At 37.1% G+C, this 27848-nt stretch overlaps 1 protein-coding gene across 5 annotated transcripts in view; it reads right to left on the reverse strand.

Moving 5' to 3' along the window:
* Positions 1–736: 736 nt before the first annotated feature.
* Positions 737–27848, reverse strand: part of CDC123 (cell division cycle 123) — a 65826-nt gene continuing 38714 nt past the window's right edge. For 4 of the 5 annotated variants that reach the window (XM_023734362.1, XM_023734361.1, XM_023734363.1 and 1 more), the window contains 7 exons: positions 26221–26269; positions 22594–22669; positions 21084–21206; positions 19746–19774; positions 6148–6276; positions 1656–1793; positions 777–1015 (listed from right to left, as the gene is read on the reverse strand). In XM_023734362.1, coding sequence (XP_023590130.1) covers positions 989–1015; positions 1656–1793; positions 6148–6276; positions 19746–19774; positions 21084–21206; positions 22594–22669; positions 26221–26269 — 571 coding nt within the window. In that variant the 3' untranslated portion in view covers positions 777–988. Of the gene's footprint in view, positions 1016–1655; positions 1794–6147; positions 6277–19745; positions 19775–21083; positions 21207–22593; positions 22670–26220; positions 26270–27848 lie in introns of all 5 variants that reach the window. The other variant, XM_004379683.2, reaches the window with a different exon arrangement.

Below are 27848 nucleotides of genomic sequence, written 5' to 3' on the forward strand. Positions count from 1 at the left end.
CATCACCCTGGAAAATTGTGTATTTCCTTCAAATTGTGGCTGATATAAAATAATACATAAAAAGCACTTAGCAGAGTATCTAGCACATAGCAAGTGCTTAGTAAGTTAGATATCATCATCATCATTTAGAGCACTAAAGAAGAATTACTAAAATAGTAGTCTAAAAAAGTGAATCTACCTTCAAAAATTCCATTTTTTTTTAATAAGGCCAAATTATAATTAAATTTGTGATAAACCAAACCAAACCAAACCAAACCCATTGCCGTTGAGTCAATTCCAACTCATAGTGACCCTATAGGACACAGCAGAACTGCCCCATGGGGTTTCCAAGGAGCAGCTGGTGTATTCAAACTCAAACTGCCAACTTTTCGGCTAACAGCTGAGCTCTTAAACACTGCACCATCAGGGCTCCAAATCTGTGACTTTTTACTAATATACAGTAAGGCAGTTGTGATATATGTAAATTTTCATGATTATCTGATAGTCTGTCTGCAAAATCTATATTCCTTTAGCTATGCCCAAACTGAAGCTAACCTGATGGGAAAATTATACGAAAATCCTCAAAGTAGAAAAAATATTTTCTATAGTAAATAAGGTTCTATTTTTTAAAATGGAAAAGTAATTAAGAAAGAACCCATTTCTGTATATCAAATATAAATCTGCCCATCTACCTGACAGGTACAAAAATATTAGCACTAGAAACATAGATAAATAGACTGAGCCAAAAGAACAAGTGTTTCATAAAAAATGCTTTATCATCACAACAGCATGGTTTCCTGTGTTTATGATCATTTATTGTGTTAGTTTTTATAAGTAGCAAAGTCCCTCCATTTTTATCCCAACTGAATATACATGAATATAAAAATCTACTGATTTCCATACTGCCTGCTCCCACCCCCATCAGATTAGGATTAATAGGAAGTTGTGGCCTATGAACAGCCTCCTGAAGCAGGGACGGTTTCCTCTTTAACTTGATCTTGAACGCTAATCAGTCATCCTCTTGCTGATTTCTTTTCTGTCAAAGGAAAGCAAAAATATATTAAAATAGCACTTTGTAACTGGGATATTTGCTCAGCCAAGATCACTTTTTCTGCCAGCAAGTATAATTTTCTAGAGGTCCTGGAAAAAGATGTGGTTGAAAATTATCATGGAAAAAATACACGTTAATTGACTAAACTAGTTTATGATTTTGGCTCCTGGGCAGGTTGTCCTCAGGTATTTGAATATTTTCTTCCCTTTCTTCCATACATACAAACACTCCCACAGAGACACACACACAAATACAAATATTCACAGTCCCTCTTGAGAAACCACAACAGAGATTTGATCTTCTCTTAGCCCTAAAATAGTATACATACATTCTTAAAAATTAGAGTATTATGAAATTATTCAAACAGTATCTATATCATAAAAACATTTCCTAGTCATTTTAATCAATAAATTATTCCTTCAGTTCAAAGAGAAATGCTGTAATGTATTTCATTATAAGATGATTTAACTCAGTAATTCTGTTTCTTTAATTCATAATCATAAAATAAAAGTCTAGGTAGTATAGGACTAGAACAAAATATTAAAAAGCCAATTTCAGAACAAATCTGACCAGCATACTTAAATATACACACACACACACACACACACACACACATATATCATACCAGTTTAAGAAAATCTATTAGTTTGTGAGCATCTTCACCAGTAGAGAGGTCTACAAAATCCTTGGGCAGTCGGTAACTCAGGTATGGACTGGGTTGTACCGTAACTTCACTGTTGGTGCAACGAAAAGCTGGGGAATCCTTTAAAAGGAACAAACAAGAAGTAATTACTGTAATTTTTTTTTTTTTTTTGGTCTATCCTCCAAACAAAAAAGACCCTAACAAAACAATTTCAAGATTTTAAAATAATTCTACATATTCACTAGAAAATAAATAGAAGGAATCTGCAAACAGCATCCTCCTGGAGAGCTAGGAACTGATTAGGCCAAGAGCAGAACTCTACAATCCTTAAATGCTACCAGTGTACAGCCATGTGTGCCACAAATGGATTGTAGATTATTTTAGACCTGGGGATGCCAGAGGCCAAAGGCCAGTCATCTTGATCTCGAGCAATCTCACATAGGCTAGACTGCTTTATAAATATTATCATTTGGGTGCCTGATTGGGAAGTACTGCATTAGAGAATAAAGTTAATAGTGAGGGCAAATGAGTGCTTTGAATTCCATAACACTTTTGCACTTTTCTCCAGTCACTTAACTTACTTATTTGTATATCTGTCTCATCATCTATGCAAATTCAAGTATCATATCTAAAGAATTTTCACATTGTTTAATGTATATGCACAGTCTTGTGTATAATATTTACATGTTGCCAAGGGCCAAAAAAGATTTCATATAGCTGACTATAATATTTGCTTAGTTAAGCCTATTAACAAGCAGAGACAGAAGAGCTTGCTTGGGTTTGGACTTCATGGATGGCAGATATCTAGGGGAGGCATGGTGGTGACCTTGGAGCCCTAGAGAGCAGGCCACATCTTATGACAGACAGAGCAAGCATCTGACAGATATTTATTAAACATCTACTTTGTGCTGAGCCTTGTTCTAGGTGCTGGAGATAAACTGGTAAACAACACTGGTAGACAGACAATAAAAAAAAGCAAACAAATAGATTAACAAGATCATTTTCACACAGTAAAAAGTACTATAAAAACAAAGAAGCAGGGTGATATAATAAGAGGATAACTATGCAAACTACTTGAGGGGGTGGCCAGGTATGACCTTGCTAAGGAGATGACATCTGGACTGAGAACTGAATGGCAGGATGAAATCAGTCTTGCAAGGGTCTGGGAGTAGGACACAGCTTTGATGGCAGTGGATACAACTAGTGCAGAGATCTCAAGGCAAGGTAGGGCTTTGTAGCTTCAAGGAACACAGAGAAGGCCCGTTCTCTGTGAAGCGGAATAAGCCTGGGGAAGAAGGCAGGAGCCAGCTCCTGTTTCTTCTGTCATCCTTCGGCCTCGAGTATAATTTTGTTTAAATGAAGAAAAGAGAGTAACAAATTTGGATCACAGAGTTAATCTTGTACAAACTGTTTCTATCCAATAATTGTGTCCCTCATATTTAAAAATAACAACAGTGTTGAAATAATTACATTCTCCTTCTTGGTCTCTCAGATTTAATGGCCCGCATCTACAAGACGCCAGCAAGGATAAAAATCCCTTCATTTATTAATTCAACAAATAATTGAGTTGGGCATTGTACTAAGCTCTGGCAATACATAGAGAACAAGACACACACTATCCCTGTTCTCATAAACTTACAATCTCATGCAGGACATAGGCAAGTCAACAGGCAAGTAGAATACAGTGGCAAGTATCAGGTAGGGTAAGTAGAAATCTGACTCAGAGAAACAGGACAGAAATGATGAAAATAAATATTTCAGACATGGGCACGAGAAAAGATGCTCACAATGAAGGTAGAGAAGCAGCCAGAAAAGCAGAAAGAAAATCAGGAGAAGAACATGTGTCACAGAAACCAAGGGAAGAAGCATAACAAGAATAAAGATGAGGGTAACATTTTCAAATGTTGCCAAGTGGTTCCAAGATGAGGACTGTGCATTGTTCATTGAAATTTATGACAAGTCCTTGGTGACCCTGCTCACAGCAGTTTCTGTTGAGTGGTAGGGGCAGAAGCTAACTGGCAGTAGGCTGAACAGCGCACAGGGGAGAAGGGTAAGAACCAATAGGCAACAAGAACAGATGACCATTTAAGGAAGTCGCCTCTGATGATATAAACTACCAATGGTTAAAAAAAAAAAAAATGACTAAAACTAGCATGATTCCACTTACATAAAAGCGTGTGTGTGTATACAAACAAAGAAATGCCTGGAAAAATATTAACTGAAGTGTTTAGGGTGGCTATTTCTAGACGGCAGCATTTCAAGTCCTGCCTCTTTATAATTCCCTCTATTTTTTAAAATGACTATGTAAAAAAAAAAAAACTATATTTCAAAAGATATAAAATGCTCCCGATATAATGCTAAGTGAAAAACTCAGGATACAATGCATATACAGTCTAATCTCATTTATTTAAAAAGGTTCGTATATATGTGTACACCCTCTCCTCACTTACCGACACGGTTAGGTTCCAAAGACAAGGTCGTTATGCAAAATCAGTGTTATGTGAAAATGGAGGATGACTACATCAGATCACAAAATTGAGGGTGACTACATTACATAACTGCCAAGTTACATCATTACATAGCTGCCAAGTCACCTCATTACCTAACTGCAAAATTACATCATTACATAATGGCCAAACCACTGAGAATCATGCCCAGCCAAGCTGACACATAACCTTAACCACCAAAGCCAGCATTACTCTGGCCTTGCAACCCAGCGTTCGTTACTGCCAGATGTATGATGTTAGTGCGCAAAAGAGCTGGATAGTAGATTTTTTACTGTTGTTGTAAATGTGAAATGTCAGATAATGAGACAGTCGATAAATAAGGAGAAGGTGTGTATGTATGCTATAATACCAAAATATAAAGTGTTTCTCAAGGTGGTGAGATTATGGATGATGTTATAATTTTCTTTTAAAATGAGTGTATATGACTTTTATAGCCAGAAAAAAGCAATACAAAGCTGTTGTTTAAAGAAAGTTTGGCTGTGAAGAGAGAGAAAGGAGAGTAGCTGGGTGAAGATATGGGGTTAAAGAATTTGTTTGCTTGTTTTTTAAGATGGGAGCTATCTGAACATTAACATGGTCAAATACTGATAGATAAAGAGCTGGAAGAAATGAAGAGACTGAAAAAATAGGAAAGAGTGAATGGCCATCTAAAATACTCCACTGGTCTCACTCTGTCTGGAGCAAGGGAGAATGCAGAAAACCAAAGACACAAGGGAAAGATTAGTCCAAAGGACTAATGGACCACAAGTACCACAGCCTCCACTAGACTGAATCCAGCACAACTAAATGGTGCCTGGCTACCACCACCAACTGCTCTGACAGGGATCACAACAGAGGGTCCTGGACAGAGCTGGAGAAAAATGTAGAAGAAAATTTAAACTCACAAATGAAAAAAAAAAAAAAAAAACAGACTTACTGGTCTGACAGAGACTGGAGAAACCCCAAGGGTATGGCCCCCGGACACCCTTATAGGTCAGTAATGAAGTCACTCCTGAGGTTCACCCTTCAGCCAAAGATTAGACAGGCCCATAAAACCAAATAAGACTAAATGCGCACACCAGACCAGGGGCAAGGATGAGAAGGCAGGAGGGGAAAGGAAAGCTGGTAACCGGGAACCCAAGGTCGAGAAGGGGAGTGTTGACATGTCATGGGGTTGGCAACCAATGTCACAAAACAATATGTGTACTAATTGTTTAATGAGAAATTAGTTTGCTCTGTAAATCTTCATCTAAAGTTAAAAAAAAAAAAAAAAAGGAAAGAAAATAAATAATAGCACAAAGTACCTGGAGAGATGGAAAGAAATGGTATGCTGAGCAGGTGGAGACATTAGATTTAGGACAAAAGATGCAGATAAGTTTGTAGGTTTGATGACAATTATATTGAATGAATTCTCATCAACAGATTCTTCCTTATGAAGAAGGAAGTGAAATCTCTGCTAAGAGGAAGGAAAGGAATAATGGGACAGAAGATTTGAGGAGGGTGGAGAAAGAGTGGAATACACTGTTTATAAGGAAAGAGAGCTGACTAGGGAAACAAAACACTGTATTAAGAGCCCACTTGAAAATGGAAGCCACGAATGTGAAGAGACATCAACCAATCTGTGCACTTGGGCAATTTACCCTATCAGTGTTCAGCAGCCTGGGGCGGGGGTCAGAATACACAGACGTATGGCTTGATGCGGGCTGAGATTCTTCCAGGTGGGCATGACACAAAAGAGCCATGAAAAAAATAATTAGAAAAATGTATCAGATGATCATTATCTTTTTTATACAAGGCTAGCTGAATCAATCACAATTTATATCCGTTTTTGATCACCTCCATGGGCAAGTAACTATTAGTAAATCTGTGTTATACTATGTACTTCTCAAAGGTACAGGTCACTGCCTATTTGGAGGTGCCTAAACAACAAGCAAGCAATTATTTAATGAATTTATTTCCTTTATATCTATTTTTTTTTAATGTCTCACCTGCTCCAGAGCATCTCCTTCACTAATATCAGCTTTCAAGTTTTTTCCAGATATCAGTTCTTCCCAAGTAAACAGCAGTGAATCTGTTACTTCACCAAATGGATTAAAATCAATTAGCCACACCTTCCCCTGTAGCATAGAGAAAAAAAATTATTAAGTATAAACTAGAAACAAACACTTAAAGTCTAGAATTGTTCTTATCAGAAAGATATTCTTCATATTATTTGCCTCAAAAGACAATCTTTATAACTTATTTCAAAAGATGTTTCCTCCAGGTCCTATCTGAGAAAGGGCCACCTATCTAGATAAACTAGCCGCAGATCTAAAGTGAAGGTCACCTGTGAGTGCAGAAAAGAGGGATCTGGGAAGGAAAAGCCCTGAAGAAGAGAGATATTCTAACTCCCTCTTCTAGTCACATTAAAATTTTAAGTAAAAAATCCAAGTGAGAAAAAGGAAAAACTCACAAGAAGTTTCACCCAAAGTAGAAGTAGTGTGACTGAATGGAGCCCTGGTGGGGCAGTGGTTAAATGCTGCTGCTAAACAAAAGGTCGGTGGTTTGAACCCACCAGCTGTTCCTCAGGAGAAAATGTGGCTCTCTGCTTCCATAAAGACTACAGCCTTGGAAACCCTATGGGGCAGTTCTACTGTGTCCTTTAGGGTCGCTATGAGTTGGAATCGACTCGATGGCAATGGGTATAGCAAAATAAATAAATAAATAATAATAGTTTCAAGAGGGCCTTCAATATACTTTCCAAGGAAGCTGGCAGAGGCAGGGAAGATGGCTAGCAGTTTTCAGAGAGCACCACTTCTTACTCCTGAAAGGCTGCTATAAACAGTGAATTTTTTTTTTTAACACACTAAAAAAAGCATGGAAATGTTCAGTTTCCTTTTAAATTTTAACATAATATTTGTTTTGTTTGTATGGTACAGCTTAATAGCACATGAAGCAGAGATTTAAAAAATATATATATGAACCTTTGAATGGAATTTCTATCCTCTTCTATTCTGAGAGTACTGGTGGGCAATCTGTTATATTCTAGCCTCAAGTCAGACAGGTCACAGTTGGAGTCAGGTGCATCTCGGTATAAACTGGCACAGCACTGACATAACAGAGCTGGGGACTATGGGAAATCCTGCCACGAAATTAAACCCAACACATCTGATCGCAGAGATATATGTGATATCTAGTAGATAAATGTTTCTTTGACATTTTTATCTTTACTCCACTGATTATCACTGAATGATTCATATAGTTGTAATAGTTTGTTGTTTACAATTACTACATTTTTTCTATAAATGAATAGTATTCAGGTCCTGATCATATGTGTGTGTGTAAAAGTTACATATGTCTAAGGAACTAGTCAGCATTACTAGTATCTAACACTGTTTCTCACCTGAGCTAAAATAAGATTTTAACATGGAAAAATCTTATTAGGATTTGTTTCAAACATCAGAAACCTCTAATAAGTGGCAAAGAACCATTAGAGGAATTTTTCAGCCAAACACCATTTGGGTAAGGTTCTTATTTTACACAATCCCCAGGAGAAATCCTGCAAATATCTCTTGTCACTTGAGTTGTTTCCTAACATCAATTCAGTATCCACTTCTACATTATTTGACTATGTGAAATAATATCAGTCATCAATCAACTTCTGGGTAAGATATCAGATTTGTTTTCTGGGCTATTACAAAGATCTTTGATATACTGTATGTTATTTTAACAAAATGGACATTTTCCAACCACCAAACCCTTTCTACTTCATTTTCTATAACCAGTAAAACCATTCCATTATGAAAAGAAAAGAAAAAGATCCCACCTGTTATTACAGGAATATTGGGCTCTATAAACTAAAAATAATCTCATACTACAAAGAAAAAGAAAAAGAAAACAAATGACCATTGTTAGGACTGATGATAGCTGGCAGTTTATTCTGTAGTTTAGAAGCCAACCTCTAGTCCAAAAAACAAAAACAAACTAGCTGCTGTTGTTGTTGGGTGTTGTCGAGGCGGTTCCAACTCACAGCAACCCTGTGTACAACAGAACAAAACACTGCTCAGTCCTGCGCTATCCTCACAATCCTTGTTATGCTTGAGCATGTTATTGCAGTCACTGTGTCAATCAATCTTGTTGAGGGTCTTCCTCTTTTTCACTGACCCTCTACTTTGCCAAACATGATGTCCTTTTCCAGGGACTGGTACCTCCTGATAATATGTCGAAAGTATGTGAGACAAAGTCTTGCCATCCTTGCTTCTAATGAGCATTCTGGATAACTTTTGCCAAGACAGATTTGTTCGTTCTTCTTGCAGTCCATGGTATATTCAATAGTCTTCGCCAATACTATAATTCAAAGGCATCAATTCTTCTTTGGGCTTCCTTATTCACTGTCTAGCTTTCACATGCATATGTGGTGACTGAAAACACTATGGCCTAGGTCAGCCACACTTTAGTCCTTAAAGTCACATCTTTGGTTTGTTTTTTTTTTTTTTAACACTTTAAAGAAGTCTTTTGCAGCAGATTTGCCCAATGCAATGTATTTTTTTTTCTCATACAAAAACTTATACATACATTGCTATATGACCCTAATTGTTCTCCCTGTACTGTGACAGCACACTCCTCCTTTCCACTCCTGATTTCCCATGTCCACTCAACCAGCTCCCAACCCTCTCTGCCTTCTCATCTCACCTCCAGACAGAAGCCGCCCATTTAGTCTCATGTATCAACTTGTGCTAAGAAGAAGCACACTCCTCACGAGTATCATTTTATGTCCCACAGTCCAGTCCAATCTTTGTCTGAAGAGTTGGCCTCAGGAATTGTTTAAGTTCTGGGCTGACAGAAAGTCCAGGGGCCATGCTTTCTGGGGTTCCCCCAGTCTCAGGCAGACCATTAAGTCTGGTCTTTTTACTAGAATTTGAGTTCTGCATCCTATCTTTCTCCTGCTCCATCAGGGACTCTCTGTTGTATTCCCTGTCAGGGCGGTCATTGGTGGTGGCCGGGCACCATCTAGTTCTTCTGGTCTCAAGATGATGCAGTCTGTGGTTTATGTGGCCCTTTCTGTCTCTTGGGCTAATACTTTCCTCGTGCCTCGTGTCTTTGGTGTTCTTCATTCTCCTTTACTCCAGGTGGTTGAGACCAACTGATGCATCTTAGATGGCCGCTTACTAGCTATTGTTTGATTTCTTGACTGCTACTTCCATGGTCATTGATTGTGGATGCAAGTAAAATGAAATCCTTGACAACTTCAATCTTTTCTCCATTTATCATGATGCTGCTCACTGGTCCATTTGTGAGGATTTTTGTTTTCTTTATGTTGAGGTGTAATCCATACTGAAGGCTGTAGTCTTTGACCTTCATCAGTAAGTGCTTCAAGTCGTCTTCACTTTCAGCAAGCAAGGTTGTATCATCTGCATAATGCAGGTTGTCAATGAGTCTTCCTCCAATCCTGATGCCCTGTTCTTCTTCATATAGTTCAGTTTCTCAGATTATTCCCTCAGCACAGATTGAGTAGGTATGGTAGAAGGATACAACCCTGACGCACACGTTTCCTTACTTTAAACCAGGCAGTATCCCCTTGTTCTGTTTGAACAACTGCCTCTTGGTCTAAGTACAGGTTCCTCATGAGCACAATTAAGTGTTCTGGAATTCCTATTCTTTGCTATGTTATCCATAATTTGTTATGATCCACACAGTCGAATGCCTTTGCATAGTCAATAAAACACAGGTAAACAATCTTTCTAGTATTCTCTGCTTTCAGCCAGGATCCATTTGACATCAGCAATGATATCCCTTGTTCCACATCCTCTTCTGAATCCAGCTTGAATTTCTGGCGGTTCCCTGTCGATGTACTGCTGTAACCGCTTTTGAATGATCTTTGGCAAAATTTGACTTGTGTATGATATTAATGATATTATTCCATAACTTCCTCATGCTGTTGGATCACCTTTCTTTGGAATGAGTACAAACACAGATCTCTTCCAGCTGGTTGGCCAGATAGCTGTCTTCCAAATTTCTTGGCATAGAAGTAAGAACCTCCAGGGCTGCATCTGTTTGTTGAAACATCTCAATTGGTATTCCGTCAATCCCTGGAGCCTTCTTTTTCACCAATGCCTTCAGTGCAGCTTGGACTTCTTCCTTCAGTACCATTGGTTCCTGATCATATGCTACCTCCTGAAATGCTTGAACATCGACCAATTCTTTTTGTATAATGACTCTGTGTATTCCTTCCATCTTCTTTTGATGCTTCCTGTATCATTTAATATTTTCCCCATAGAATCCATCAATATTGCAACTAGAGGCTTGAATTTTTTTTTAAATTCAATCTGTATGCTGAGCAAATAATCCAAGAAGCTGGATGGACTATATGAAGAATGACACATCAGGACTGGAGGAAGACTCATTAACAACCTGTGTTATGCAGACAACACCTTGCTTGCTGAAAGTGAAGAGGACTTGAAGCACTTACTGAGAAAGATCAAAGACTACAGCCTTCAGTATGGCTTACATCTCAACATAAAGAAAAATATCCTCACAACTGGACCAGTGAGCAGCATCATGATAAACGGAGAAAAGATTGAAGCTGTCAGGGATTTCATTTTACTTGGATCCACAATCAACAGCCATGGAAATAGCAGTCAAGAAATCAAACAATGCATTGCATTGGGCCAATCTGCTGCAAAAGACCTCTTTAAAGTGTTAAAAAGCAAAGATGTCACTTTATGGACTAAGGTGTGTCTGGCCCAAGCCACAATGTTTTCAATCGCCCGTATGCATGCGAAAGCTGGATGATGAATAAAGAAGACCAAAGAAGAATTTACGCCTTTGAATTGTGTTGGCAAAAAATATTGAATATACCAGGGACTGCCAAAATAAAGAATAGATCTGTGTTGGAAGTGCAGCCAGAATGCTCCTGAGAAGCAAGGATGGTGAAGACTATGTCTCACATACTGTGGTCATGTTATTAGGAGGGACCAGTCCCTGGAGAAGGACATCATGCTTGGCAAAGTAGAGGGTCAGTGAAAAAGAGGAAGATCCTCAACAAGATGGACTGACACAGTGGCTGCAACAGTGGGCTCAAACATGGTGGCAATTGTGTGGATGGCGCGGGACTGGGCAGTATTTTGTTCTGTTGTACATGGGGTCACTATGAGTCAGAACTGACTCAATGGCACCTAACAACAAGCTAACCTTAAAAGCCACCTGCAAAGCGTCAAGCGCTGGGCTGTTAGCCAAAAGGTTGGCAGTTCGAACCCCCCAAGATTCACCTCAGAAGAAAGACCTGACAATCTGCTTCTGAAAGATGACGGCCATGAAAACGCTATGGAGCTGTTATATTGTGTAACACGTGAGATCGCCATAAGTTGGAATCGACAGGTTTGGCTTTTCTTTTGCTTGTAAACAGGGTGAAGTTCAGGTTAAAATAATCCCTCTAAATGTATAAGTGAGATTACAAGAAAGAAAGGAGAATCCCTAGAAGCCAGAAATAAAGAGGAACCTGAAAAATAGAGATAAGTAAACTTATGCTGTGGGAACCCTTCGAAGGGTTTCCTCCCAGGAACCTGAGGGCATGGGTGTGAAAAACATACAGAACTAGGAAAAACTGCCCTCGAGGAAGGCAACTAGCCCTAAGAAGTGAACCTCAGAGGGCTGCCACCTCAGTAAAGGGAGTATGAGAAAAAAATTCAAGTGCCTGGAACAGGGCACAATGAAGCATGCCTTTCTCTGACTGGGTTTTGGGGAACATGGTAGAAGCAAATGAAAAACTTGAAATTTAGGATCTTTGGAATTTGTACACACACAAAAAAAAACTCACTAAAGATGAACTCACAATAAAAGGAACAAACTGATTAATCTACAAAACCAAAAGGAAACAACCAACATAAGTAAGAGGAAGCAAATACAACAAATGGGATTAATGACCTAAGAATTTGGCATAATCATCATCAATCTGAATGGCAATATGAACATATTGGTGTTGGGCCAAATCTATAAAAAGATAAAGTTGGGTCCATATTGTACACCAGGAAAAATGCCAAATAGATCAAAGGCTTAAATGTAAAACAAAAAAGTCATAAATGAACTAGAAAAAAAACATAGGGAGTTTTTTTTTTTTTAAAAGATTATGACTCAAATTCAGAAGCCATAAAAATCATCGATATATTTGATCTCTTATAAAGAACTAACAAACTGAGATAATCACAAAGTCCTCACCTCTGTAATACATAATTATTGTTAACTGCCTTCGAGTCAGCCCTCTACTCATGGCAACCCTGTGCACAATGGGCTCGGACCACTGTGATCGACAGGTTTTACTGGCTGATTTTTGGAAGCAGATCACCAGGCCCTTCTTTCTAGGCTGTCTTGGTCTAGAAGCTTCACTGAAACCTGTCCAACATCATAGCAACACGCAAGCCTCCACTGACAGACTCATTTGAGGTGCATTGGCAGGGAATTCAAGTCTCCTGCATGGAAGTTGAGAATTCTACCACTTAACCACCGTTGCCCTTGTAATATATAAAGAGCTCCTATATTTTGAGGGGCAAATAAATAAGACAATAGAAAAAAATGGAAAGGATGTGAAACAAGAGTTCATAGAAATAACCCATAAATATATGAAAAGAGGAACTTTAACCTCACTCATAGTAAGAAAAATAGAAATAGAAATTACACTGAAAAATCATTTCTCATCAATTAGAACAACAAAAAAAAAACCTCAAAAGTTTGACAGTATACTCTATTGGGAAGCTCAGAGGAAGCATGCAGGTACTGTCACACATTCCTGGTGGAATTATGTCTGGTCTAAATTCAAGAGAGGGTAAATGCAATATCTATCAAAATTAAATTATATTTTGCCTTTTGACACAGTAATGCTAATTTCTGAAATTTATCTTATAGATATACCTGCACAAATATGAAATGATATGTATACCGGATTATTTACCACTGGGTTTGTGTCTGAGATAATGCACTGAGAAAATTCTAAAGTAGTACATGTCTAAGAATATAAACCAAAAGTAACACAAAAACTGACGGAATTACAAAGTAGGAGATTATAACATACCTTGCTCAGTAACTGACAGACAAGCAGATAAAAAATTAGGAAATGTATAGATTTTTTCATGGTTTTTAAAGTTTTTTTTTTTTAACATTTACAAAAGCTGAAAAGAGATAAGGACCTTCCCCCAGAGCAGACAGAGAGAGATAGTTCTAGAACCAGCACAATGAATTCAGACATCTAGCCTCTTAAACTGTGAAAAAATACATTTTGTTCATTTACGCCACACAATTGTGGTATTTCTGTTATAGCAACACTAAGAAGCTAAGACACCCCAGATCTACTGAATCAGTGGATCACCACTTTGACATATACAAGATGGTTAGACTCTATTAACACTGAGTCAACTTTTCCAGGCACAATAAGGAAGTAGAAACAGCAACATTTGGCCAAAGGCAAATACACTCCAGTTATATTTCATCTAAGAGACCACCGTAAAAGAGTTAGTTTCCTATGGGAAGGACCATGAAACTATATATTCAACCAAGTGCCTAACAAAGCGATACAAGTGCCACTGAGTAAATGCAAGTGAGTTTCAGACTGTGGTTTACATCTCTTCCTAGGAATTGTCTGAGTATTTATACTGGCATGTTTCTCACTTTTTTTTTTAATTATACTGTAGATGAAGGTTTACAGAACAAATAGTTTCTCATTAAACAGTGAGTAGACATACTGTTTTACGACAATGGTTAACAACCCCACAACGTTAACCCTATCCCTTCTCAACCGTGAATTTCCTATTACCAGCTTTCCTGTCCCCTCCTGCCTTCTAGTCCTTGTCCCTGGACTGTTGTGCCCCGTTAGTCTCATTTTGTTTTATGGGGCTATCTAATCTTTGGCTGAAGGGTGAATCTCAGGAGTGACTTCATTACTGAGCTAAAAGGGTGCCCGGGGGCCATACTCTCAAGAGTTTCTCCAGTCTTTGCCAGGCTAGTAAGTCTGGTCTTTCTTTGTGAGTTAGAATTTTCTTCTACATTTTTCTCCAGCTCTGTCCAGGACCCTCTGTTGTGATCCCGGTCAGAGCAGTCAGTGGTGGTAGCCGGGCACCATCTAGTTGTACTGGACTCAATCTGGTGGAGGCCGTGGTAGTTGTGGTCCATTAGTCCCATGGACTAATCTTTCCCTTGTATCTTGTTTTCTTCATTCTCCCTTGCTCCTGAAGGGGAGAGACCAGTGGAGTATCTTAGATGGCTGCTCACAGGCTTTTAAGACTCCAGACGCTACTCACCAAGGTAGAATGTAGAACACTTTCTTTGTAAAGTGTGTTACGCCAATTGAGCTAGATGTTCCCCCAGACTATGGTCCCCACAGCCCTCTGCCCAGCAATTTAGTCCCTCAGGGAGTTTGGATGTGTCTAGGGAGCTTCCATGACCTTTCCTTGTACAGGCTGTGCTGGTTTCCCCAGTATTGTGTACTGTCTCACCCTTCACCAAAATCACCACTTATCTATTGTCTATTTAGTATTTCCCCCTCACCACTCATAACCAACAAAGACTGTTTCTCTATGTGTAAACTTTCTCATGAGTTTTTACAGTAGAGGTCTCACACAATATTTGTCCTTTTGTGACTGACTTACTTCATTCAGCATAATGTCCTCCAGTTTCATCCATGTTATGAGATGCTTCACAGATTCATCATTGTTCTTTATCGTTGCATAGTACTCTATTTTGTGTATGTACCATAGTTTATCCATTCATCTGCTGATGGGCATCTAGGTTGTTTCCATCTTTTTGCTATTGTGAACAATGCTGCAATGAACATGGGTGTGCATATATGTGTTCATGTGACAGCTCTTATTTCTCTGGGATATACTCCTAGGAGTGGGATTGCTGGATCATATGGCATTTCTATTTCTAGCTTTCTAAGGAAGCGCCATTTCATTTTCCAAAACGGTTGTATCATTTTGCATTCCCACCAGCGGTGCATAAGAGTTCCGATCTCCCCACAGTCTCTCCAACATTTGTTATTTCCAGTGTTTTTGACTCGTGCCAGTAATGCCGGGGTGTTGTGATTTTAATTTGCATTTCTCTAATGGCTAGTGATCGCCAGCATTTCCTCATGTGTCTGCTGGCCACTTGAATGTTTTCTTTGGTGAAGTGTCTGTTTATTTCCTTTGCCCATTTTTTAATTGGATTATTTGTCTTTTTGTTGTAGAGGTGTTGGATTTTCTTGTAGATTATAGAGATTAGACCTTTGTCTGACTTGTAATGTCCAAAAATTTTTCCCAGTCTGTAGGTTCTCCTTTAACTCTTTTGGTGAAGTCTTTTGATGAGCGTTAAGTGTTTGATTTTTCAGAGATCCCAGTTATCTAGTTTATCTTCTGGAGTTTGTGTCTTGTTGGTTATGGTTTGTATCCTGTTAATGCCGTGTATTAGGACCTCTAGCGTTGATCCTATTTTTTCTTCTATGACCTTTATAGTTTTGGGCTTTATATTTAGGTCTTTAATCCATTTTGAATTAGTTTTTGTATACCGTGTGAGGTATGGGTCCTGTTTCATTTTTTTGCAGATGGACATCCAGTTTTGCCAGCACCATTTGTTACAAAAACTGTCTTTTCCCCATTTGATGGACTTTGGGCCCTTGTCAAAGCACAGGTGACCATAGGTGGATGGATTTACATCTGGGTTCTCAATTCTGTTCCATTGGTCAATGTATCTGTCGTTGTACCAGTACCAGGCTCTTTTGACTACTGTAGCTGTATAGCAGGTTCTGAGGTCAGGTAGTGTGAGTCCTCATACTTTCTTCTTTTTCTTCAATAGTGCTTCACTTATCTGGGGCTTCTTTCCTTTCCACATAAAGTTAATCATTAGTTTTTCCACTTCTTTAACGAATGTTGTTGGTATTTGGATCAGGATTGCATTGTATTTGTAAATTGCTTTGGATAGAATTGTCATTTTCACAATGTTGAGTCTACCTATCCATGAGCATGGTATGTTTTTCCATTTACATAGATCCCTTTGGGTTTCATGCAGTAGTGTTTTGTAGTTTTCTTCAAATAAGTCTTTTACATCTCTGGTTAGATTTATTCCTAAGTATTTTTTTTTTTAGGGGCTATTATAAATGGTATTGTTTTCCTGATTTCCTTTTCATCGTTCTCTTTATTGGTGTATAGGAATCCAACTGATTTTTGTATGTTTATCTTGTATCCTGCTGCTCTGCTGAATCTATTTGTTCCAGTGGTTTTCTCGTGGAGTCTTTAGGGTTTTCAGTGTATAGTATCGTATCATCCACAAACAGGGACAGTTTAACTTCTTCATTACCAATCTGGATGCCCTTTATTTCTTTTTCTTGCCTTACTGCTCTAGCTAGAACTTCCAGCACAATGTTAAATACGAGTGGTGATAAAGGGCATCCTTGTCTTGTTCCTGTTCTCAAGGGGAATGTTTTCAGCCTCTCTACATTAAGAATGATGTTGGCTGTTGGTTTTGCATAGATGCCCTTTATTATGTTGAGAAATGTCCCTTCTATACCTGTTTTATTGAGAGTTTTTATCAGGAATGGGTGTTGGATTTTGTCAAATGCCTTTCCTGCATCAACTGAGATGAACATGAGACTCTTTTCTTTCCTTTTATTTATGTGGTGGATTATGCTGATTGATTTTCTAATGTTGAACCATCCTTGCATACCTGGTATGAATCCTACTTGGTTGTGGTGTATTATTTTTTTTGATATGATGCTGAATTCTACTGGCTGGAATTTTGTTGAGAATTTTTGCATCTATATTCATGAGAGATATTGGTCTGTAATTTTCTTTTTTTGTGGTGTCTTCGCCTGGTTTTGATATCTGGGTTATGCTAGCTGCACAGAATCAATTCAGAAGTATCCCTTCCTTTTCTATGTTCTGAAATAGTTTTAGTAGTACTGGTATCAGCTCTTCTCTGAATGTTTGCTAGAATTATCCACTGAAGCCATGTGGGCCAAGGTGTTTTTTTGTTGGGAGTTTTTTTTTTTTTATCATTATTATTACTTTTTCAGTCTCTTCTCTTGTTATGGTTCTGTTCAGATTTTCAACATCATTTTGTGATAGTCTGGATAGGTAAAGTGTTTCTAGAAATTTATTCATTTCCTTTAGGTTTTCAAATTTGTTGGAGTATAGTTTTTCATCATACTTCGTTACGATCCTTTTTATTTCAGTTGGGTCTGTTGTAATGTCCTCCATTTCATTTCTTATTTGGGTTATTTGCGTCCCTTCTTGTTTTTCTTTTGTCAGTCTGGCCAGTGGTTTGTTGATTCTTTCAAAGAACCAAATTTTGCTTTTGTTGATTCTTCCTATTGTTTTTCTATTCTCTATCAGGGTGTTATTCAGTTTCCATGTAATTGGTTCTTTTTCCTTGCTCTTCCTGTTGTTAATTTCTACCTTGATGGTGTTGTGGTCAGAGAAGATACTTTGAATTATCTCAGTGTTTTGGATCTTGTTGAGGATTGCTCTGTGGCCTAAGATGTGGTCTATTCTGGAGAACGTTCCATGTGCACTGGAAAAGAATGTGTACTTTGCAGCTGTAGGGTGGAGTGTTCTATATATGTCTATGAGGTCAAGTTGGCTGATTGTGCCCTTTAGGTCTTCTGTATCTTTGTTGAGTTTCTTTCTAGATGTTCTGTCCTCTACTGAGAGTGGTGAGTTGAAGTCTCCCACTATTATTGTGGAACTGTCAATTTCTCTTTTCAGTACTGTTAAGAGTTTGTTTTATGTATTATGGTTAAGTGTATGTTTCTCACTTTTAAAAAATGTATCTAATTTCAGTTCTGTGAGATCACAGCTGTAATTATTCATGTACATGTCCAATTTCACTTAAGACATTCATATAACTCTTTCACTGAGTTACACATTTGTACCTACCCGGCAGCCCTACTAAATTACAGAAGACCTTGACATTTGCCAGGGATATATTGAGAGACCTTGGCAAATTCCAAAATTTTCAAATGCCACTAGAAAATATAATGGCCTCAGTTTTAGTATCTGTAAAATGGGGGCAAATAACACATACCTCACAGGGTTATATGGATTAAGTGAGATACTGAATTAAATGAGAATAGAGTTCTTCTAAGCTGCACATTCAGGGCAATGGGCTAGGTTTACTCACTAACTGACTTGATCCTGCTGCCACCAGGCCACTTCCTGGAATGTTTACATCTCTGTTGCCCCCACTTGAAGGTAAGCTCCTTGAAGGTCAGAATATTATCTTGTTTGAAACTTCTTGTTAGAAGCACAGTATCTAACACATTAAAGGCTCTCATGTGTTGGCTGCATGAGTGACATGACTTGTCTAATGCCTATCATTTAGAAGCAAAGCCAGGACTAGAACCTTGGGCTCTTGGTCAGGTTTCTAGCCATTCCATCATACTGGCTTCCCATTCTTTTTTAAAGTCTGTTTCCACAAAGTTGAAACTTGACCAAGTATCATCCCTCTTCTTTGACAAATCTAAATTTATAGCCCCTTTTATCTAACTCTTAATAGATACTATCATCCTTGAAGACAGAGAGGTGAAAATATAGTAAGTGACATCTTTTGACTTGCCAGAGTTAGTAAACAGTTAACAGTTATTCTGGAATTTGACCATATAGGCCATATCCTTTTGTCCAAAAACTGATTGAAGAGTATCACATGAATCACTACAATGAGGCTGAAATGAGCATAGGAATAAGAAAATTCTGTAGGTGTATAGGTAACATATTTGGAAAACACATCTTCCATCTTCTTAACAGCTAAGTCAATGAGTACTAATCACGGGACCACATTTAATAATCTACATGTCTTTGAAAAGATTAATTATCTAAACAGTGAAATCTCTGTAGTATTTCTTATTAAATAAGATTTTTGTTTTCATTATAGAAGTTTTAATCACTTTTAAGATTTAAAGAATAAATCTAAACTATTCTAATCCTCATCTTCAGTCTAAAAATAAAAGGGATTCAAATCATGCTAAGAATCTTCTAGCTGACTAAAAATGATTACCTAAATATCAAATGACAAATTCCTGGCCACATTTTAGTTTGCAAACTGAACTATTTTAAGCAGGCCCAGACCTCTTACAAAAGTGTAAAGTAGGACATAAAGTGGCCATTTAGCCATCTGTTAAATTAATAATCCCAACACTTTTGACACATAATTGTTTAGGATATGTCTCTTTAAAACCAAAAACAAACAAAAAAACCACTGCCATCTAGTCAATTCCAACTCATGGCGACCTCATCTGTTAAAAGAATAGAACTGCTCCATAGGGTTTGCTTGGCTGTGATCTTTACAGAAGCAGATCACCAGGCTTTTCTTCCATGGCACTGCTTAGTGGGTTCAAACCACCAGCCTTCAGGTTAGTAGTAAAGTGCAAACTGCTTAGGCCACTCAGGGACCTATATGTCTCCTTAAGTTAGGTATATTTTACGGGGAGATTCTTGACCACTGTAGAATATTTACACATAAATTCCAAGCACCTTAGCTGGTTTGGGAATGTATTTTTTGAGCAGTGGGATCTTTACACACATAATGGTACTCTGCTTACTTACAAGACCAGCCCTGATTTTAAAGCATATCAAATATGGTTTTTACTTACCCTACTGTCTTGATATACGTCAAATACAACTGAAAAGGAGAAAAAAACTCCAAGTTAATAATAAAGGAACACAGTTTAAACAGATGATCTAGTATTTTCATGGTCTAAATCTCTTTTTAAAAATTAAAATACATTCTATTATTAGTTTATGAAACAGTGGAGAAAAGAATTGACCTTGAGGACTTAATGCTTCTAAATCTCAAAAGTTCAAACATAAAAAGGCACCCTGCAATGTTTTATTTACATGATTTTGCTCTCCTTTTCTCTACCTCCCAATCACAATCCCTTAAATTAAAAAATTCAAACCAAACACTAACATCATCTCAACCAGTTCACTATCCATAAACTGGCTATATGGGAACAAAGGATGCTGTCACTGAGGAAAGTACTAGTGAAAGGAGCATCAATTACTCACTTATTTGATGGAGACTGTAATGTATAAAATTTGTAGTAGGAAAGCATAAAATCTAGCTATGCTTATGGCATGATTAATCTTTTTAAATCAAATCTGCTCTAGAACCCAAGCTTGGCAAGAAGAGAAAAATATACATCATCCCCCACTGCCGTCAAGTCGATTCTAACTCATAGCAACCCTATGGGTCAGAGTAGAACTGCCCCATAGGGTTTCCAAGGAATAGCTGGTGGATTCAAACTGCTGATCTTTTGGTTAGCAGCCGAGCGCTTAACCACTGCGCCCCCAGGGCTCCATATACATCATAGCAGATATAATTTTAAGATATATTGAGACTCTATATATACAACATACTTTCTATTCTTAAAAACAAATCACAAACGTTTACCCTGTACCTTGTCCTGTCTGATCATTCAAGTAAAGAAGCTAGAAAGGTGGATCGGTTGGCTAGCTAATTTAATCATAATAACTGAAGCACACTGCTCTCTGTAGATAAACCAAAAAAAAAAAAAAAAAAAAAACCAAACCCGCTGCCGTCGAGTCGATAGTGACTCATAGCCACCCTACAGAACAGAGTAGAACTGCATCACAGGGTTTCCAAGGAGCAGCTGGTGGATCAGAACTGCTGACCTTTTAGTTAGCAGCCAAACGCTTAAACCACCGCACCACCAGGGTTCCTCTCTGTAGATAGACCCTTTAAAATACATAATAAAACATCTGAAATGACCCGAGAGAAAACTGTCTCAGTATTAAAAATGGCTCTAATTAAATAAAGTAAAATTAACATGCAAACTATCAGCAAAACCAGGTAATAATAGAGTGTGTAAAGTACATTGTTTCGATCCAGTTTTAAAATATTCACCATTGTTAAATAAGGTTCCGTAACATTACTATGTAATTTCACTAGGTCAATAAGAAATACTCACAGTCCTCATCTAAGAATTTATACTGTATATATTTCTTGAAAAAGTCTTGTATGCATCTGCAAATTTCTTCCTTTTGTTTAGAAATATGATCATAGTATTGTGTGTAGTCCCTTTGAGAAATACCTGATAAGAAAATATTTTATATTGTCGTTATATTCTTTTGAAGAACACCAAAATGTGATTTTAACCTGTTTTTGAGAGAACCATTAAAGTAGATTAGAAGATCAATTAGAAGAATATGGCATTATAAATTATTCACCATTTTACATGGTATAAAACTTACCAGTTGTAGAGATTCATATGGATGGGTGACTATTAAAGTTCCGTACTGCCATGCGTTCTTACTTTTGGAAACATGGGTTATTTTTATTTAGCACAATGAAAAGAATTCAAAGATATAAAAACACTTACTATATAAAAAATAAAAGAAGCAACTTTAAACGGGAACACATAGTCAACTGCTTCTTTGATCTTTCCAAAGACGTCTCACCAAATTGGTATTCTTTTCCACTTTTTGGGGGAAAATTTAAAACATTCCTCACCATATGTCTTCCATGTTCACATTGTATTTCATAGGGGCAATTTTCTCATTTATACATGCTACTCTGCCTTCATAAGTCTGATCTTTTAAGCCATGGAAAAGCAAACGTTTCTCGTCAGGGTGACTTGCTGATATAAGTCCCAAAACACCAATGGAACTATTATAAGAACTCCCTCAATTTGCTCTAGTCCTAGGAAAAAGGTATCTGCTCTGAAAGAAGGCTTCCAATTCCTCAATCACATGCCATTACAACTCCCTTCTTTAGCTGTATTTAGATTGCATTTTTTTCAGGAATATCTAACAATATAATAAATTCGAACACCCCAAATTTCTTTTCGGTGGGTTAATAAGTGTCAACATCATGTTCAAGAAATAAATAAGTGTTAATTTGATTCTATTCAAATCACACTTTTCTTAGCTGAAGATAAATTTTACCTCACAGAAAACATGCAAAGATAAAAATGAACAAATTATCTTCAATATTTAACATGAATAAAATCACAGCAAACAAAATAATCTGAGAGGAAAGAAAATGGGTGACTTTTAAAGTAATGCACTTATTTGTCCACATATTTTCTTTTGCTAGAATAATAAACACTACCTCAACAATAGAAATAAAGGTTAAAAACTTCACTTTTTATGACACCTAAAATAAGCAATGTACTGATAGCAATTCTTAGGAAAGTCTCAAAGAGAGAGCAGCTAATGTTACATATACCCTAAATCAGGAAAGGTAAAGACCATCACTTTCATCTATGGAGTTCTGAGAGTCAATACCTTTGTCTGAGAAAACTGAATTTGGCCTCAGGATCCTTATCAACATAGCATTCCAGAGAACCAGTACCAATTGGTTAGAGGGGGCATCGGAGGTTAAAGCTGATCAATATCCCTGCCCCAATTATTGAAAATTTACTTCCATCGAAAGCCTGTCTTCTTTTAAAGATAACTTTCAAGGAGAAAAAAACTCACCAATAAGCTTGTTTTCCTTGACAAAACATCGGAACTCAGCCCCAGGAATTAATTCACACCATTTGCGAAGAACAAGCTGTAGTGAAATGAAAAACTGTTTACACTACTATGCAACAAGGGAATGTTACCGGCTGAATAGACAATTTTATGCCAACACTGTATCTAACAATTGCCATTATCAAAGGTTAAAAAAAAAAAAGTATCAGAAAACATTCTTGATATGAGAAGTGGGGAAGAGAGTTGTGATCTATTTTTCCAATCAGCAGGGGGAAATTTGTTAAAACACTTTATGAAAAAATATCTTTGCCACTTATTTATCATTTTGAAAGTTCTGACACAATACACAACACTGAGGAAGACTAAGGCAAACCCTATCATGATTGTGTAATAAGTTGCCCTGTAATTTATATGCACAGCCCTGGTGGCACAGTGGTTAAAGCCCTTAGCTGCCAACCAAACGGTCGGCGGTTTGAACCCACCAGCTGCTCCGCAGGAGAAAAGATGTAACAGTCTGCTTCCTTAAAGACATACAGCCTTGGAAACCCTATGAGGCAGTTCTACTCTGTTCTAAAGGGTTGCTGTTAGTCAGAATCAACTTGACAGCAGTGGGAGTGGAATTTGTATGTTCTTCACCACTTTAAGAATATCAAAAGATAAAAGTTACCTACCTTAAGCACCATTCTGTAAAACTTACTCTGATGAAAATAATTATTATGGCTGATTACAAAAAATCATAACCTTTCCACGATTTTCCTATTTTAAAGTAAATCAGTGGCCCAAGTCATAAATGGGTCTTATTACTGTAATTGTTACTTAATACGTGCAAACTCTCATATACTACTGAATTGCTACAATTTTATAAATGGCACACTTGACAAATGTAGGCTTCTGTTTCCATTTAAAAAATATCCTTTGGGGAAAATCAATCCTGTCCTTTTGAACTATTAATTGATAATAAATTGCTAGCATCTCTACCCTCTCTTATCCTGGCATATACATCTTTGCTCATCAAGGCCTATGAGATGGAACTTGAATTACTCTAGGCACCGTTCCCTGAATTCCCCTAGTGGGCTCAATATCGTCTCCCTGTGTTTCCCATGGTTTCTTGTGCATAACTTTCTATAGTAGGCACATGTTACGCTGTACTATGATAATTTGATACAAGTCTCTCTTTCCTACTAAATAGCAAGTTCCCTAAGGGCATGGAACTGGGTTTTATTCTTTTTGTTCCTACACAGCAGGTGCTTAACAAATGTTTGTCAAGTGAAACAACAGATATATGAGATAAGCAGTCACTAAAAATTATGTTATAGACAAAGATTTAATAACCTGGGAAAATGACCACACTATGCTATAAGTGAAAAACAAGCTTAAAATGGTACACAAGTATTTTATAAAGATTGTATATATGTATACACACACACACAGACATACACATATCTCAACAAAGGAAAGACTAAAATGTTAATACTGAGGATACATCTGGGTGGTAGATTCCTCAAATTTTCTTCTAATTTTAAATTTTTGGTAATAAGTATCTTTTCTAATAAAAAGGAAAACTTAAAAAAATGCCTCTGAAATTTAAAATACATTGACTTAATTTTTCATTATTGTGAGCCCTTGGTCAAACTTTGCATATGTCACATTTAAAGGAAACAAAAAAAAACCCTAATTATTAAATAGAGTACCCCAAGCTAAAATCAATCAATCTATCTACATACATACATACACACACTGAAATACCTATAAATTTTGATGGCTGCAGTAATTTTTGTTGTTATTAGCTGTCCTCAAATTAGCCCCCAGACTCATGGCAACCCCATGCACACTGGGATCAGACCATTGTGATCCATAGGGTTTTCATTGGCTGATTTTTCAAAGTAGATTGCCAAGCCTTCTTCCTAGTCTGTCTTGTCTGGAAGGTCTGCTGAAACCTGCTCAGCATCATAGCAACACGTGGAACCTCCAATGACAGATAAGTAGTGGCTATGATTGAGGTCCACTGGCTGTAACATTAATTTTTTTGAAATCTGCATAATCCTTATTGAAATAATGTTCTGAATAGGTAATTCATACATTGTGGTTAATTAAAAGAAATACAAAAGGCAAAAAGGTGAACCTCCCTCCCACCCAGTATCTCTGTTCTCCTTTCAGAGGAAACCAGTGCTACCCGTTTCTTATCCGCCTTTCTAGAATAGTCTAAGAATATATAAGTATATACTGTATGTGTATATAATTTAAAATACTCAGAGAGTAAACCACGATACACAGGATTCTGCTTCCAGTTTTTAAAATTTTAATTACTCTAAGAATATCACTTCCTTTTAAATCCTATGCACTGACATGATAATGGCATACTCCCAAAAAAGCAACAAGAGAGCAAACTGCTGGTGAAATAAATCTTGGGAATAGATCATGACATTTCAACAAAGATCATGCCTCAGGGCATGGCTAAAGAAATAGGCTTCATCTTTCTGTTGCAAGCACAAAGTAATAAGCCACAGCAGGTGCTTAATAGATGTTTGTTCAGTGAAACACTAGATATGAATGTATTATATACTTATAAGTAATGTTATAAAAGGATGTTTAATGACCTGAGAAAATGTCCACACTATGCTATCAAGTGGAAAAAGAGAAAAAAAAGTCACAAATGGTATGTAAAGATCTCAATTACAAGGGCTATAAGATCTAGTAATTGTTTGGTGGCCTGGTAAATAATAAATTAAATAGCAAATTAACTGTTCCACATACAATGCATAATCACAGAAGATATGCCAACTTATGTGCTCAATCCATTATAATCTACTTGATATAGTGAGTTAGTGGATGAATTTTTAAGGCATGTGTATATACAGAGATGGCTGGAAGCAAACAACGAGGAAATTAAAAGAAAAATTCATTGGATTAATTCTAATTGGTGTTATAAACCTAAGAACAAAAATAAAATGTTTTGCAATTATGAAGCAAAGATGGTCATCCTGTCTTCAACAAATCATAAACTGTAAAAATTTTCACAAGTATGGCATTTGACAATGCAAGTACAAAAAGAAGAACTGGGAGTAATGATAAATGATAGCCTATTGTGGATGTAGCTGAAACCTAGAACCAGCATTTAAAAGAAAGGTATGTCTCTGATTCATTGATGACAGTTGATAAGCAGTTAGCTGCATCCAAGGACACTGACCATTTCAGGGGATGTGTGTTTGTGTGTGTGTAAATCATCAAAACTAGGAAAACATGGAATAAAAAATTGGGTTTGCTATGTTTAAATTCTTATTAAATTTTCATAAAACTGTTTTCATTATCCTTTTATTCTTACTTCTGTAAGTTATTTGTAAAATGAGTGAAAAATATAAAAAATAAAAAGGTCCATTGACCTACATGATAATTATAGATAGATACACACACATATATATTATACATATTCTGCATCTATATTCTATAATACATGACCTACATATATTCTTTTATGTATATTACTTCATAATTTAAAAATTCAGTGGCTCTAGGTTCCCAAAGAAAATAATCCAAAATATTTCATTCATTTCACTTAAGATTAAATAGCAATTACCAACACAGCTTCATCTAGGATTATCAACTTAATCAAGATATAAAAAAGTTTCTTACCTCATATTCCATACAAGGATCTGGGGTATCATCAGTACAATGAATAAATCTTTGGGGGGGAAAAAAGGCAATAGAATCTTTTTGTATACTGGCATCAGTTCATGCACACATATTATATTTTAACATAAGAATAAGGTTTTACTAATAAAAATGCATCCAGAAATGGGAGACTAATTTCAATTCAATAAACATTTATTCAGCACTATTCTATGTCAGGCATTATCCTAGGCACTCTGAAGTGTTCTCTTATTGAGCTTCACAACAACAATATGAGGTTACTATTATAATCTCCACTTTTCTGTCAAAAGGCTTCCTTATTAAGACCCAGAAAAATCCAAGTTTAGAGACAAAGCTAGGACTATAACTAAAATAAACAGTCTAACTCCAGATTCTAAATGAAGGCAGGATGACACTGCCATTTTATACATTTTCATTGTGTCCATCCTTGTGGCTGAGCCAGAAGTGTCCTTCTCTGTAACATTAATTCTGCCGTTTAAGGCCACCCAAAGTTAATATAATCCTTTTTCTACATGCCATTAAAAAAAAAAAAATTGATAGACCTATTCAGTCCTGTATTAAATATAATGCTTCCCCCTCTAAAAATTCTCAGTTTCAAGAATAATTTTTCATATCATTTATTAAATGCCTACTGTATGCCAAGTGCTGTGCTGGGCACTGGGGATGCTAAAATAACTAAGAACCCCTTGTTTGTTAGGAGGTTAGTTTGGTGGAGAAAGCCTAACAAGTAGAGAAAGAATTTCACAACACTAGGGAAAAGAAAAAGAAAAAGACTCTGATAACACAAAGAAAGAACTGATAAACTTTGTTTTGTGTGTGTATGTGCGTGTGTACACACACACACGCTAGAGGAGGAGAGGCAGCAGTTAGGAAGGCTTCGTTCAACAGAAAGTGAGGAGGTCTGCATTTAAGGCAAAGGGAAACATGTGCCAAGGCAGGGAGGGAGGTGAGAAAGACCACATCATACTCAAAGAACTACAAGAAGATCAGTATTGATGGAGAGCAAAATGCCAAAAAAGAGGTTGGATGGTCATGATAGGTTAAGGAAGGGTATCCAAATTGTGAAGTGTCTCGTTTGCCTCACTAGGGAGATTACGCTTCTTATATAAACAAATGAGCAGCTATAATAGGTTTCTAAATATGTGAGAGAGACAATGACATTTAAGCTTTAATTAAGAATATCACTATGGCAGTGGTACTGGATCACTTGGGGGGGAAGGGTGGCAACTTAGGGGACAGAGAGACCAGTCAGAAGACTGCAACAATATTCCTGGTGAGAGATGAGGGTCTAACTAAGGCAATGAGAGTGGAGAAGAAGAAGACAAGCACTATATAAAAATATTTAGGAGGCGAAGTCAATATTACTAACTTAGTGACTGACTGAAAACAGGGGATAAGGGAGAAAGAGGCCAGGCTGACTCTGGTGTCTGGCGTTGATAACTAGCTGGATGATGATGGTGTGCCATTCACTAAGACAAAGAACAAAGAAGGAAAAGCAGGTGGTATGGGGTGGGGTGGGGAAAAGATAGGACATAACTATACATGGGGTGTGTATAATTGGAGACATCCATGGGATAACCACATAAAGATGTCTAGTAAGTAACTGGAAA

Source organism: Trichechus manatus, unplaced genomic scaffold, assembly GCF_000243295.1.
Source record: "Trichechus manatus latirostris isolate Lorelei unplaced genomic scaffold, TriManLat1.0 scaffold00067, whole genome shotgun sequence".
In the NCBI taxonomy this organism is placed as follows: domain Eukaryota; kingdom Metazoa; phylum Chordata; class Mammalia; order Sirenia; family Trichechidae; genus Trichechus; species Trichechus manatus.